The sequence below is a fragment of the Zingiber officinale genome, chromosome 1A, assembly GCF_018446385.1.
Source record: "Zingiber officinale cultivar Zhangliang chromosome 1A, Zo_v1.1, whole genome shotgun sequence".
Classification (NCBI taxonomy): Eukaryota; Viridiplantae; Streptophyta; class Magnoliopsida; order Zingiberales; family Zingiberaceae; genus Zingiber; species Zingiber officinale.
The window spans coordinates 152,265,577-152,281,799 of NC_055987.1; the positions used below are offsets into that span (position 1 = coordinate 152,265,577).

At 43.2% G+C, this 16,223-nt stretch overlaps 1 protein-coding gene across 1 annotated transcript; it reads right to left on the reverse strand.

The window, feature by feature from the left end:
* Window positions 1-11,344: 11,344 nt before the first annotated feature.
* On the reverse strand, window positions 11,345-11,782 carry LOC122005181. The gene has a single exon (XM_042560133.1). It carries the CDS (start codon window positions 11,780-11,782, stop codon window positions 11,345-11,347), a length of 438 nt encoding a protein of 145 aa, XP_042416067.1.
* Between the last annotated feature and the right edge of the window lie 4,441 nt (window positions 11,783-16,223).

Genomic DNA, 16,223 nt, shown 5'->3' on the forward strand with positions numbered 1-16,223 from the left:
CTTTGTCAATGTGTAGTCTTCCTTGATCTACTTGGACTTCCCTTTGCCTAATCAAAGTTAGGACTTCACCTTGCCTAATCTCCAATTAGGATTTCACCTTACCTAACCTCCAATTAGGACTTTGTCCTGCCTAACCTTTAGTTAGAACTTTACCCTTTGCTAACCCTCGAGTGAGGACTTTGCCAGTCAAGTATCCGATCCTCCACGACCTACTTGACTTTCCTCTCACATACTGTCAAGTATCCGGTCAACATTGACCTACTTGACCTCTTCCAGATATTTTCCAAACATATTATCCAAACATCAGAACTCAAGCTCAAATCCACTCGAGCTTAGTCAAACTGGTCAACCTTGACCCAGAGACGGTTGTACTAATAATCTCCTAACAATCTTCCTTTTTTTTATGTTTAACAATATGTTTAAGTTAGGCTAACTCATATTAGCTCAATTTCCATGCCAAAAGCATGAATGTGAGTTTCTAACTTAAACCCCACATTTTCTTCCCTTTTGACACATTAAAACTCTTCATCTCAAAGTCAATTTTGTCAAAAGAATTTAATGAAAGTCTCATACCTTTCATTGTATCTTATGCTCAACCATGAGCATAACTCTATCACAATAAAGATTTCTAATCTTTCATTGCTTCTAATGCTCATCATTGAGCATTCATAACAATGAAGGTTCCCTGTCTTCCATTATTTCTTCATCCTTATATATATAAAAAAATATCTTGCTTTTAAGGAAGTCCTCCCCTCAAAATATGCACTAAATTTTTATCATTGCATCAATAATGACTTGGAGTTCCTAAACTTTTAGGAAATCCAAAATTAAAGTTTTGAGGTTAAAAATTTAACTTTGAAACTAAACCTCCTTCTAAACTGTAAGTTAGTCCCCTTGAATCATTTCTTTCTTATTTTCATCAAGAAAATTAATCTTAAATACTTATAAATACATTTCTTAGGATTAAGGATGATTAACTTGACCAAATGCGACTTAATAGATTGAAATTAGACTATTTCAGTCAAAATCAAGCATACTAATCGATTGGTTTTAGTTACCAATCGATTCTGGCATGTCTCAATCGATTGAAGTTGGGTTTCCATGAGCCTCTATGCTCGCAGAAATCCATCTTAATCGATTAACCAATCGATTTTGACTTTCAAATCGATCACTTGATCGATTTCACGAGCCTGTGCTCACGGAAAAAGCCCTTTAATCGATCACTTGATTGATTGATTCACTCAAGTCCCAAACTGATCGATGGGAGTTTCTGATTTTTCAGAATTTAATTTCAAATTAAATTTTAGAAACTCCTAAATAATTCTATAATTTTTTAAAAATCATGAAATTTTATATAAACATTATTTATGTCATATACTATCAAAAAATAGTTTTATATGAAAATAACTCTCATTTTCAAAGATTGATACAAAATTAAAAATTATTAAAAACTTTAATATTTCACTCTACTTTGTATCCAACAAATCGATGGTGATTCCTATTAAAAAATAGACTTCACAAAGGTTTTTCAAAATAATTTTGAAATGATTTTCAAAATAAATTTCCAATCATGTTTTTAGACTAAATGTACATGACTTATACACTTGCTTTTCTAATGATTGGACTTCACATAATCATTTATTTTGATGAAATTAAAACTTAAAAGGATGTACTAAATCAACATCTTAAGTTTTGCTCATTTTCTTAATATCTCATTTGTTTCGATTTGTATTTGCATTTGTTTCCTTGTTTCAAGTTGTATTCTTGTTCTTGAGCTTGTACAAGACTTCTTTGTCTCTGGATTGTTTCTAAGAAGAAGCTCTTTCATAGTATATGTGTGAGAAAGGATCGGATACTTAGATTAGTCATCTCAAGGAGGTGGATGCCAAGTAAATCAAGGCATTATCATTATTTCAAGTTTTTCCGCTTCAAGATTGTCTTCAACAAAGTGAGCAACTTATTCACCCCTCCCCCCTTCCCTTGGTCCTAACAAGTGGTATCAGAGTGAGGCCGCTCTTCACAGGATTCATCACTGGAAAGGGCAACAAGCTAGAGGAAGAAAAATATGTTGAAGCCCTAAAGTCAACAAGTTAAAGATTTCATCTAGAGAGCTCAACTTCAAGATGGATTTTTGAGATGGACTCAGATTTGATACTCGAGCACCTCCACCATTCATCTCATCAAGCTTCAATCTTTGAAAATCAATGATCGAAAATTTCAACATGATGGAGATAGAGCAATGGTTTGCTTTAATGGAGAGATTTAAAGTTCTAAGTGATAGCAAAGGCAAACTCATTAAGAGAAGCAAATGGAGCGAGGAACAAATCAAGAGATGTGAGACCAATGACAAAGTGACCAACTTATTGGTCGATTTATTGTCAAGAAACATTTTGAACCAAATTAAAGATTATGAAGATACCAAAGAGCTATGGAGCAAATTGATGACGCTCCATGAAGATCCATCCTCAATTGAGACCAACGACAAGAGAAATTCTGTGATTCATCTACATGAGGATTCGAAGGTCGAGAAATGCTCAATATTCGAAGATGAAGAGGCATCCACCTCAATGATTGAGGGAGAGTGTAGATCATTGTTACCGGAGCAAGAATAAGCCTCTACATCCGGATCGAATGAAGAAAGTGTCACCCCTACATGTAAAGGTATAAAAATTTCAAGTTGTAATAATAAAATCACATTATATGCTTTGAGTATAGGGAAAGAGGACACTACAAGAGTAAGTGTTCTAACTTGGTCAAAAAGAAGATCCTAGTGGCACCTAGGACAAAAGAACAATCAAAGTAGGTCAGCCTCATGATATGAAAGGGAAATGAGCACATTATGTGCTTCTCGTGTAACCAAAAGGGAGACTATCAAAATCAATATCCAAGGTGGAGGAGATTGACCAAGAGCTGAGAAGGAAGCTTAATTCAAGAGGGAGCTCTTAAGAGCAAACCTAAGGTATCATTTATTGATGTAATTGCTTTAAAAAATAATAAAAAAAATGTTAGAAATAATTTATATAATTTTAATACAATTTATCATGAAAATAGGAATCATGATAGGATTAAGGAAAAATATGTAGCGTATCATGCTAAAACTACCTTACCTAAGGATAGGAAGGTAGAAAATGATTTAAGCAAGAAATCTAAGAAAAATAAACATATGCCTATAAGAAAAAAATTCTCAAAAGATAAATGAAAAATCTAAGTTTGAGGATTTATGGAAGAAAAATCAAGTCGTGAGGTCAAGACTTGAAAAATTAGATACTTGAAAAATTAGAGAGAACCCTTATAAAAATGTTAAATGAAAAAAAAAAGGTTCAAGAACAAAAACCTAAGCCAAAATATACAAGATTCATCCAATGGGAGGAGGAGTTTGGAATACAAACCTAAAGCCAAGAAGGGTGTGCCTTCATACCATAGAGTTCCATATAATTATGGAACTAGCCCTAGGTTTAGGAGTCAAGTTAAAGTTATAAGGGAAATTATCTCTAGAGTTGACTTTGAGGAAACTAGTATGACTAAGGCTTTTAAGACGCTTAGGAGAGTCTTTAGGAAGATGTCTAGGGAAGTTATCTCTAGCGAGTACTTAGAACACTCAAGGAGCACCAATGGATTTTGGGTTCCTACGAGTGTATTCTCTACCCTCTAGATGGATTTAGAGGATGTCAACCCTAATTGGAAGGGAAGTTAACCTAACCATGCAAAATTGACATCTTAGGACATTTTCAAGGTATTGTGATACTTTGAAAATGAAAATTTGATTTTTACTCTTGAAGAGTAAATGTGTCAATTAAAATATTTGAGGAATTGAGCTACGTTAAATTGACACAACTAGGATAGAACCCAAAATATGTTAGATTGGGATTTTAGCACATTTAACGAAAAAGGGAGCTTTTAGGTCAAATTAGATTTAACTTAGCAAAAATAGATTAAGAACTAAACTTAGATGAAAATCTATGTATTTTTATTTATACTAAATTGTCATGCTTTATTTACTCTGTCACATGCCAAACTATCATGACTTCATATTTGATATTCATACTTTATTATAAAAAATGTCATAATATTTTTGATACATCTCATACGTACATCATTCCATTTATGATATATTTAGATTGCATTTTTAGAAAGTATGCATGTGGTGTATACCATAATCATTTTCATGCATTATTTTAATTCTTTATAATTAAGAATAATGACATTAATTATCAAATGACATTCTAGGTAAATGATTAAAATTTAAAATGCCTAGTTAGAAGTATTGATCCCTTAGATTAGGGAAAACTAATATCTACATCTCACAAGGACTATAAATTGACTTGTATATGTTTTAATGCCTATAGATATAAGTGAGATGCTAGGAGGATGAACAAACTCAAGATATCACTACAGCAAAAATGCACAAAGATAATAGTGAAAAATCATTGTGAAAGACCCAAAAAAACCGTTGTCATTATCTACATTAAAAAAAGATAGGAGCGCTTAAAGACAACGGTTAAAATCGCTGTCTATTTACCTAAAATACAACGATTTTTCACCATTGTGTTTCAAGTTGAACCATTGTATATGTGATAAAGATTACAATAGTTTTTTTCAAAAACAACAACGATTTATAACCGTTGTGTTTAAAGTAAAAAAATAACGATTTTTCCCCATTATCTTTAAGCGATCCTATCTTTCTCAACGCATTAAACGACAACGGTATACTTGGATCTTTAATAACGATTTTTTATCGTTTTTATTAAAAAAAATGCACACATAAAAATCTAATGATTTTTTTAGTATGAGACGACAGTTTTTTACCGTTGTCATTTGTCCATTTTAAATGTTGTCATTTCTCAACATATCAATTGAACCGTTGTCATTTCTCAACATATACTAGAGAACAATAAACCGTTGTCAATAAACCATTATCTATAAACAATATACAATAATTCATTTTCTACAAACATAAATATTTCAATTTAAATGATCACTTCTTATATATACAAACTTGTAGCAAACCATATTAACTCTTTACCATATACACAAAGAGTACATTATTGCAAAGTAAACAACAACCAAAAACAAATTCATAAAATGATATCTTGTCGCCAAAATCCTTTTGACAAATAATATTTCAATTTTTTGATATAAAAAAGCGCATTGTGGCCTCTCCTCTGCAATGTTTACACGTATTGCTCGACTGTCCAAGCTCTGCCCAAGTGCCAACATGTAATCTAGCTTGTATTAAATTGACCAAAAAATAGAAACAACTATGCTTCAACCAAATATGTGTATTGGATAAAAGGAAATAATCAAAGCATAACAATATTAGTTAGCAAATGCAAAGTAAATCATTTAAAATGTGACTATATGTTCCTTATAGTCACATTTTAGAAAAGGGCTTGTGTGTTGTACGAAAGGAAGGAAGGCAGGTATCATAACGAAAGGAAGGAAGGTACCATAATATCTGCCAAATTAGAAAATAGAAATATTGGATACTTGTGTGTTGTACATAACAAAGCATGACAACAATAAATTGACTGAAAATCATACCTAAGAGCTGCTTTTCGGCATTGTTTTGTAACATCATCAAAACTGCAAATGACAATCCTTCTCTCCTTAGGTGTTTTATCCTTCTTCTGCACAAAAGACAATGAAAGAACATGCAAAACTATAAATTTGTGATGCAGAATAGAGGAATTATCATAAAACAAAGCAAGAGAGATAAGAAACTGTAGTATGAAATTGAAAAATAAAAGAAACTAAACCTAATAAGCAAGAGCAACATGAAAGTAGAAAAATGAGCACAAGAAACTTCTGTTGACAATCCAAAAATATCATAAAACAACAACAAAAAAAGGTTTAATTGTTAGAATAATGTTATAGTAAAATAAATCTTCTAATGAGCAACAATGATGTGCACAGAGATATATCTATGGATAAATAAATATCAATATCAGTAAAATTTAACAGAGATTTAGCTCAAACAAGGGGATTGAACTTTTCATTGAGAGATCTCTTCCCTTAATATCCAGTTGATTATTTGTATTAATAATCAAGTAAACCTAGATCAATGATCTTCTAGTTATCTAGTCTTTCTTTATTTAATCTTAGATAATAATTTGAGATGGAAAAATTGATCATGATATTATTAATATCCAATAAAAACACGTTCCTACAAGTCAGGGGAAGATACTATCAGTTCAAATTATGCAATTTTCAAAATACATTCAGAAAATTAGATCCAAAAGAAAATATTACTCAGTAATAATGGAAAACATTTGCAAGAATGAGAGCACCAAAATGAAAGAGTGGCCTCATGGGATAAGTCATACTTTTAGCAACTGAAATTAGATATTAGCCGCTTTTAGCATACACAATACCAATGAATTTATCTGTGTAGTCTCCCTTATTTAGTTCATAACCTAACTGAAATGGCACAATTACAGGTCACTGATCGAGTTTGTGAATTGTAACATCATGAAGAAAAAGGCTAGCAGGAAAATTGAAGCGATAGACATCAGCTTATTAGTTGGTCACAAAACTTTGTTAAAACTTTCTTGATATTTTCCTAATTTGAGATGGTTTAGGATCAGCAATAGGTATCTCAATAAGGATGACTAAAAGATATCCTTTCAATTGTTATTTTCCTTATAAACATCAGTAAGTTGAACTAATGATACTGCTAATTATAGTTGATCCTGTCCTGAAACGAAGTGAATGACCATCGGGAAATAACGCTGAAGTGGATCTCCGCTACGAGGAAGGTTCTCCGCTCCTGCGATCAAAAGTCGTTAGTGCCAAGCAGGGAGGGGGTTCCCGGCGACGACCCTTCGACGCTCAAGTCATACACCAGCAAGTGGAGAATAGAGAAAGCAAAAGAGAAGTGAATAGTGGCTCTAGAGAGTCTCTGCGCGTACCTCCGTGGGTGACCACTCCTCTTCTTATATAGAGCTTCGACGGATTGACTACACACATCCCGGGCAGACGCAACTTCCTAAGCTTTCCTCAATAGCTAATATCGGGAAAGGATCCCTGACACCTTACCATAACGGGGCGGACGCATTTCTGCCAAGGCGACGCAATCTTCTTCCGTACGATTTCCTGTCCATTGGCGCCGTCAGCCGGCGACATTGACTCCCAAAAGGATGTTAAGACATATTTCCCTTCTTAAGTGTCAGCCGCTAATCTGATGACACTTCCCTTGGTCTATCCGGCCGGCCAACTCTTTGGCCTTCTACGGGTATATCTATTCCGATCGGCTTGAGTATCCCTTTCCTTAGCCCGTCTTAGATTCAGCCCGCCTTCTTTGAACTCTTTAGGCTGATCGGGTTGTGGGCTCGACCTCATTGCCACAAACTCCTCCCGCCGCTCGACCTATGGGGACTTTGGCTCGGCTAGTCTCTTAGCTGACCACCTTTTGACTTTGACGACCATCCGAACGTTGAACCTCCTCGGCGATGGGCCCTCCTAGGTCATCACCGGATCACATGTCTCCCCTTTAAGTCTAGTCGAAGGAGGCTATAACTCCGACTGACTGGACCAACTGGTGCAAAAAGACAATCTCTTGCCGGGTTTTTCGGTCAACTATGCCTCTCGGCCAGTGCTCGGTTATCTGGCCTTGATTTTCCTTTCGACGGGGTGCTCTCGGCTAGCCGATCGCCCGGAACGAAGGACTGTCTGAGCTGTATAACTTGCTCGATCGGCTCAGGGAGCCGTTGCCTGGGCGATCTCCGCAAAAACTCTTGGAAATCGTATCACCTTGACGCATTGATGTGCCGCATGCTTCCTTAATTACTCTGACAACTGCCCTATCGAGGCACGCCACGCGTCGCCCTCTGTCGACGCACGTTTGACGTGACCCGTTGGGATGTGACCTTTGGGCTATTTGAATTTGAATGGCCAGATATGCCTCTAGATGTTCGTGCGGTCTATCGGACGGCCAGGCGAGATCTCTGGATGTTTATAAGCTTGTCGTTGCCGTCTTCTTTCGTGCTTTCGTTTCTGGCGGCTTCGTCTGTTCCCCTCAGTGATTTCTTTCGTGTTCTTTGGCGAATCTTCTGTGTTCTCCGGCGAATCTTTCTACTTCCCTTGCTGCTTCCATCTCGGGTGAGTTTATCACACTCTTCTGTGGTTCCTTTTTGTTATATCTTCTTTGCTTTTCCGGCGAACTCCTTTTCTTGCCCCTGTCCTCCTTTTTCGGTTTGCTTTTCTTCCCGTCTTCTTTCGCTTCATTCCTTTTGCTATGGTCGGCACATCTGAGCCCTCGTCTTATGCCCCTGTCCCCTGGTACGATACTATGGAGTCCAGGTTTGACGAGCAGGACGCTAGAACCTTAGCCAACACCTTAGAATTTCCTCCTGGCTACGAGATCCATGTCCCGCTGTCCACCGATCGACCTTCTGTTCCGCCGACCAGCTGTGTCTGCTTCTTCCGCGACCAATTTGCTGCCGACCTACGTCTTCCTCTCCATCCGTTCATACTGGATGTTTGTAAATACTTTGGCTTATCCATTTCCCAGCTAGTCCCGAACTCCTTTCACCTTTTGTGTGGGGTAATCATCTTATTCCGTTTACATCGCATCCCCTTGACCCCCTCGATTTTTCATTTTTTTTACTACCCAAAGCTTTCCGATCAGCCAGGCACCTTTCTCTTGCAAGCTCGACCGGGCCTGGTCTTTTTTGACAGGATGCCTTCTTCTAATAAGCATTGGCGGGAATATTTCTTTTTTGTTCGCTTCCCCGATCAGCCTTCCTTCCAAACCACTTGACAACTTTCGCTGGGGCCTCAACCTTCGTTGCCTCGGTATAAGAATACTTCTACCTACTTGCTTGTTGCCTCCATGCTGGCTGGCCAGAAGTTCAACATTCACAAGTTGTTGGAGGAGGGAGTTTTGGCACTTTTTGGCCTTAGTCCGATCAGCCCATCTGAGCCAGTCAACATAGGTACATCATCCCTTTACCTTTTTCATCTTTATCTAACTGATTTATCTCTTTATTTTGCAGCTGACATCATGATGAGGGCACGCTTGGTCGGACAATCGAAGCTTACCACTGCCGATGTTGACAAGGTAGTAGTTGAAGTCTTGGCTGAGCGGGGGTTTCAGCCGGAAGATCTCTCCGAACCGCTAATGCTCGAGCAGGGGCTTACTCAGGAAGCTGGTGGGGAGTCGAACCTGGTGCCGGTCGGATCAGCGGCGGTGGGAGCGCCAATCGCAGAGCCTCCGGCGGCTCAACTTGTTCCGGAGGAGGGCTCTCAATCTGAGGCGCCGCTCGAGAACACACGCAAGAGGCGTTGAGCGAAAAAAGCTGCTTGCTCTGCGTCTTCAGTTGAGAGGGTAGTCGATCGGATTGGCGCTTCTGGCCCGATATCGTCGGAGGTCGTCCACGTCTCGTCCGACCGAACACCTTCTGACCCTCTCATCGCCTCTCCTGCCGTTAGTCTGCCACCTTTATCGGCTCAGGGCCGCATCTTGAGGTCAAGCATCAACCCCATACCCTCCTCCTCTCGCGCGGCCCGATCGACCTCTTCCCATTCGACCACGACTCGTCGGAGACATGTCACAGCCACACTTCACCTTCCTACCGAAGATCTTTTGGCGCCGGGTGGCTCGGTCGATCAGACTGAACACCGGATTATCATTCGGGGTCAATTAGCTGAGATATGGGAAGATGCTCGTGCCTGGGCGGCCGCCGCCCCTCCCGGTGTGTTAGCAAACAGTTACACTAAGCAGATCACCAGGGTGAGTTTTCCTTTTGGCTTCCGCACTTATTAATTTAGCCTTGTTTTTGATCCACTTCTGCTTCTGACTCCCGCAGTTTTGGGTAGACGGCCTGGCTATGAGCCAGAAGCTCGCCTTTGTGGAGGATGAGCTGAAACGGTTGTAGGAAGCCCCCGGTCAGTCGGGTACCACTCATGGTTTAAATGACACCCAGGTGGCTCAGCTGCAGGCCGACTTGGCTAAGACCGAAGAGCTACTGACTGCTGAGCAGGGCAAGAGCGCTGAGCAAGTCGGGTATATTGACCGACTCAAGAAAGAGATATCCACCTTTGAAGGCAAGATCACCCTGGCCACCAACCGCAAGCAAAGGGCTATTGAGGATCTGGAGAAGAAAAATGTGGAAGCCCGGGCTCTCGAGCAGAAATTAAAGCAGACAGAAGACAAATTAAAAAATGTTGAAGGTCTGTTGTTATCTGAGCGGCAAGCTCACGAGTCTGAGGAAGCCACTCTAAGAAGCCAGTTGTCCGACAAGGACGCCGATCTTGCGGTGGTGAAGGCAGATCTGGAGAGCGCCCGGTCAGCCTTAGAGACTCATAAAGAAAGCGAGCCTAGCCGATTCGAAATGATGAAGGTGGCTTACATCCGGTCCGACACCTTCGTGGATAAGTTCGTCGCCCGAGTTCTCCGACTTTTCGGCTGCGCCGTAGACAATATTTTTGATCAACTCAAGAAAAAGGGGCATCTACCTGCCGATCTGCCTGGCTCAACAATTGATCGTGACCAGCTTAATGCCTCTATCCCCGACGATGTTTTGGATTATTTGGAGTGAACCCTTGAAAGCGTTTCTGTTAGCTTGATTCACCAAGTGATTTTTTGGGTTGTATTAGCCGACCACCGTGTGTATCTGGTTGGCATAAACTTTTAAGATGTGACTTGTTTCTGTCTTTTCTTTGATGATTTTCTTCGATATTTTGCTCGTCTTTGAATATGCTTAGGCGATTATCTTGCTCTTACTTGTTGATCGATCACGCGAGATTTTAAGGTCTCCGATCGACCGCCGCTGACGCGAGGGTTTAAGGTCGCCGCTCGACCGCTGATGACGCGAGGGTTTAAGGTCGCCGCTCGACCGCCGATGATGCGAGGGTTTAAGGTCGTCGCTCAACCGCCGATGACGCGTGGGTTTAAGGTCGCCACTCGACCGCCGATGACGCGAGGGTTTAAGGTCGTCGCTCGACCGCCGATGACGCGAGGGTTTAAGGTCGCCGCTCGACCGTCGATGACGCGAGGGTTTAAGGTCGCCGCTCGACCGCCGATGACGTGAGGATTTAAGGTCGCCGCTCGACCGCTGATGACGTGAGGGTTTAAGGTCGCCGCTCGACCGCTGATGACGTGAGGGTTTAAGGTCGTCGCTCGACCGACGATGGCGCGAGGGTTTAAGGCCGTCGCTTGACCGCCGATGGCGCGAGGGTTTAAGGTCGCCGCTCGACCGTCGATGACGCGAGGGTTTAAGGTCGCCACTCGACCGCCGATGACGCGTTTGATAGGAAGGGGTTTAGGAGAGATCCAATTGTTTTCTTCCTGTGTCCAAGGAAACATACATACATGCATGTGTACATGAATTCATTCGCTCACCTCTCATCCGGCTCTGTAAGGTTGGAGGTGATTTGCGCTCCACGGTCTATCCAGCCTCCTTCCCTCCGCGTCCTCCAAGTAGTATGCACCCGACCGCAGCTTTTCTATGACTTTGAATGGACCCGTCCATGGAGCTTCAAGCTTTTTGACGTCCCCGACCGGCTTGACCCTTTTCCAGACTAGGTCGCCCACCTGGAAAGATCTGGGGATTACCCGACGATTATAGTTTTGCCGCATCCTTTGTCTGTAAGCTGTTAGCCGGGCGATCGCTTTGTCGCGCGTTTCGTCAACCATGTCAAGCTCCATCCATCGCCTTCCCCCGTTTTCTCCGTTGTAGTGAAGCACCCGATCGGACTCAATCCCGACCTCGACTGGGGCGACCGCCTCTCCTCCATATACTAAATGGAATGGCGTGAAGCCAGTTCCTTCCTTGGGAGTCATCCGTAACGCCCATAACACACTGGGTAGCTCGTCTACCCAGCTGCCCCCCATGTGATCGAGCCGAACTCGAAGTATTCGCAGGATCTCCCGATTGGCTACTTCGGCTTGACCATTGCTCTGAGGATACGCCACGGAAGTGAAGTGTTGTTCGATGTCGTACCCTTTGCACCATTCTCTGAGCTCCTAACCAACGAATTGTCGCCCGTTATCCGAAATGAGCCGACGAGGAATGCCGAACCGACAAATTATATGCTGCCAAATGAACTTTTTCACCATCTGCTCGGTTATTTTGGCCAGTGGCTCGACTTCCACCCATTTTGAAAAATAATCAACAGCCACCAGTAGGAATTTTCTCTGACCGGTTGCCATAGGAAAAGGACCGACTATGTCCATTCCCCACTGGTCGAATGGGCATGCAACAGTGGACGCTTTCATCTCGACAATTGGTCGGTGAGTCAGATTACTGTATTTTTGGCAGGACAAGTAAGTAGTTACTGCCTTGCTCGCATCTCTCTGGAGTGTTGGCCAAAAATATCCTGCTAGGATAATTTTCTTCGCTAGCGATCGTCCGCCCGGATGTCCTCCGCAGGAGCCCTGATGTACCTCTTGAAGGATGTATTTGGCGTCCTCAGTACCTACACACTTGAGTAGAGGGCGTGAGAAGGCTTCTTTATACAATTGCTCGCCAACCATAGTGAACCGAGCGGCTCTCTTTCTTAAAATTCGCTCGGCTTCGCGACCTCCTGGTAAGGTTCCAGACTGGAGGAACCTAATGATGGGTGTCCTCCAATCTTCCGGAAGTGGTATTTCTATTGACCGATCAACATGCGCCACTAGGGAGACCTGCTCGATGGGACAATTGGCGATGATCGGCGTCACCGCGCTAGCCAGCTTCGCCAGTTCATCCGCTGCTTGGTTCTCCGATCGGGGTATTTTGTGAATAACGACATCTTGGAAATTCGCCCTGAGCTTTTCAAAGGCGTCCACATATAATCTGAGCTGAGCGCTATTGATTTCGAACGTTCCATTCAGCTGCTGGGCTGCCAACTGTGAATCCGAATGCAAGAGTACCTTGGTGGCCCCGACTTGCCGAGCGGCTTGAAGGCCAGCTATGAGAGCTTCATATTCAGCTTCGTTGTTGGTGGCTCGATAGTCCAATCGAATGGATAGATGCATTCGGTCTTCTTTCGGGGATATAAGCAGGATACCTACTCCACTACTCGGTCGGGCGGACGAGCCGTCAATGTATACCCTCCATGGGGATTCTGGCTCAGGGTCTGGTACTTCTGTAATGAAATCTGCCAACGCCTGTGCTTTGATAGCCGACCGGGGTCAGTATTGTATGTCGAACTCATTAAGCTCAGTGGTCCATTTGATTAATCGGCCAGACGCTTCAGGGTTGAGCAGGACCCGACCCAAGGCGTTATTAGTCATCACGATTATGGGGTGAGCTAAGAAATAGGGCCGAAGCTGATCTCGGGCCCCTCTGCTTTCTCCTTGCTACATCCTACAGCGTAGATGGTCAGCTGCCACGCGTGGCCCTTTCGGGCTCGGTTGGAGTCTCCCCCGGTCAGGTCACCCGAGATCATCCCAATTTCTCCACGGGAAGCGTTCCTCCTGTTCTCCTCTTCTCGTGTTGAATGTCTGTTCCGATCGGCTGAGGCGCGAGCAGGGCTTCTTTCTCGGGGACGATGCTCCCGCGGCTCCTGAGCCCTTCGACTCTCGACTTTTCGGTCGATTTGGCGCTTGGGATGTCGATCCAGCGTGGGCGACCGACGCCTATACTCCTTGGGCCCGGGTCGATGCGCATTAGGATCACCTCGACACTCCCACGTGTTGTGCGTTCCTGATTGGTGGAATTTGCAGAACATCGGGTCCACTTTTTGCCTTTCTTTAGCTGGGCGACCTCTATATGGACTGCATGCGTTCTTGGCTCGGGATACAGTTGCAGCCCTGTCGCCCGGGGACCGGTTGGAGGCTAATGGTTACTTGGTCTTCTCCGATCGATCGTTAGTTGGGGCTCGGCTGGTGCCTCTTTCCTTCGGGCCGCTTGTGCTTCTTCTACGTTGATGTATTCCGTGGCCTTCCTTTGAAGATGAGCAAAATCTTTCGGGGGTCTGCGAATGAGGGATCGGAAAAACTCACCCTCCACGAGCCCTTGAGTGAAGGCATTTACTAGTACTTCTGATGAGACTGCTGGTATGTCTATCGCCATCTGGTTAAATCGCTGGATGTATGCCCTTAGTGCTTCTCGAGGACCTTGTTTTAATGAAAACAAGTTGACGCTCGTCTTCTGGTGCCGGTAGCTACTCGCGAAGTGGTGCAAGAAAGCGGCCCAGAAATCCTTGAAGCTACGTATGGACTCGGTCAGTAACCTAGTGAACCACCGTTGAGCCGGTCCCGAAAGCGTTGTCAAGAATACCCTGCACTTCACTCCATCGGTGTACTGGTGGAGAGTGACCGCGTTGTCGAACTTGGCCAAGTGATCATCTGGATCGACACTCCCATTGTATTCCCCAATCGTCAATGGGGTGTAATGACGAGGTAAGGGGTCCTCCATGATTCCTTGCGAGAACTGCCCGTTGATTCGTTCGGGCGAGTCCCCGTCCCTCGGCGCTTTTCCCTTCCTCGCATCCCTTTCGGGTGCCTCATCTGACGAGGAACCTCGGTTCCGGAGGGCTCCGCCTCCTTCCTCTGAGGGTGTCCTAAACAACGCTCGGTGAAAAGGGATCGGTGCGTTTGGTATTGGCCCGGTCGTGTCTGATCTTTTGCCTCCGACCGGCTGGACTATGGGTTCAGCTCCACGACCAGGATCTCCCGGCTGGCCGGATCCTAAGATAGCTGGCTCTTGTGCTGGCCGCTCGGCTAGCATTCGTTGCTGCTGTTCCATTGCTTTCGCTACTCCGGTCTGGATTAACCTCTCCAACTCTTCTGTCGTAAGCGTTACGGTCATTGATCATCCGGTGTCTTCCATCCTCTGCTCCTGGGTTCAGGTTAGATTTCTCACAGACGACACCAATTTGATCCTGCCCTGAAGCGAAATGAATGGCCACCGGGAAATAACGCTGAAGTGGATCTCCGCTACGAGGAAGGTTCTCCGCTCCTACGATCAAAAGTCGTTAGTGCCAAGCCGGGAGGGGGTTCCCGGCGACGACCCTCAGACGCTCAAGTCACACACCAACAAGTGGAGAATAGAGAAAGCAAAAGAGAAGTGAATAGTGGCTCTAGAGAGTCTCTGCGCATACCTCCGCGGGTGGCCACTCCTCTTCTTATATAGATCTTCGACGGGTTGACTACACACTTCCTGGGCAGACGCGACTTCCTAAGCTTTCCTCAATAGCTAATATCGGGAAAGGATCCCTGACACTTTACCATAACGGGGCGGACGTATTTCTGCTAAGGCGGCGCAATCTTCTTCCGTACGATTTCCTGTCCATTGGCGCCGTCAGCCGGCGACATTGATTCCCAAAAGAATGTTAAGACATATTTCCCTTCTTAAGTGTCAGCCGCTAATCTGATGACACTTCCCTTGGTCTATCTGGCTGACCAACTCTTTGGCCTTCTACGGGTATATCTATTTCGATCGGCTTGAGTATTCCTTTCCTCAGCCCGTCTTAGATTCAGCCCGCCTTCTTTGAACTCTTTAGGTTGATTGGGTTGTGGGCTCGACCTCATTGCCACAAACTTCTCCTGCCGCTCGGCCTATGTGGACTTTGGCTCGGCTAGTCTCTTAGCTGACCACCTTTTGACTTTGACGACCATCCGAATGTTGAACCTCCTCGGCGATGGGCCCTCCTAGGTCATCACCGGATCAATAGTACTACAAGTTGACTAATGAGTTGGGAAAAAGCAAAAGACTCTATAATCATGTTATGTGGAATGATTATGGTTATAAATAACAATACTTATAAATGGCAACAAAACACATATTTTATTCATCGCGGAGAAAATACTAGTTTTTTCCTTTTTAGGCATTCGTCCTATTAAAGAGATGTCATCTACTAAAAGCAAAGCAGGGCTTATTAAAGCAATTTTACGATGCCCATTCTATTGGAATTCATTGTGAAATATTGGTCTATCACATTAAAGTTTATAATTGCCCCCATTTGCTTGTATTCAAGACTAAAAGCAAGGCAGGGTTTATAAAGATTGTATTTAGTGTTCCTGAATGTCTTGTAAAGCTAGTCATAAATCATGATGTGATATTACAAGGGCACTACTATTCCTTGCCCATAAAATAAATGATAATAAAGTCCTTGCTACAAGGACATACATGCATGCACTCATTCAGTGAATCAAGCATGCTTGCAACAGATTTTTATTTCTAGTTCCTGCAATAAGAGAATCACAGTAATAAATATCAATAACCACTTACATTAATCAAGACATTTCCTTAGATTAACCTTCTGCAATGCTTCAACAAGAGTTAGAATTATGTAGT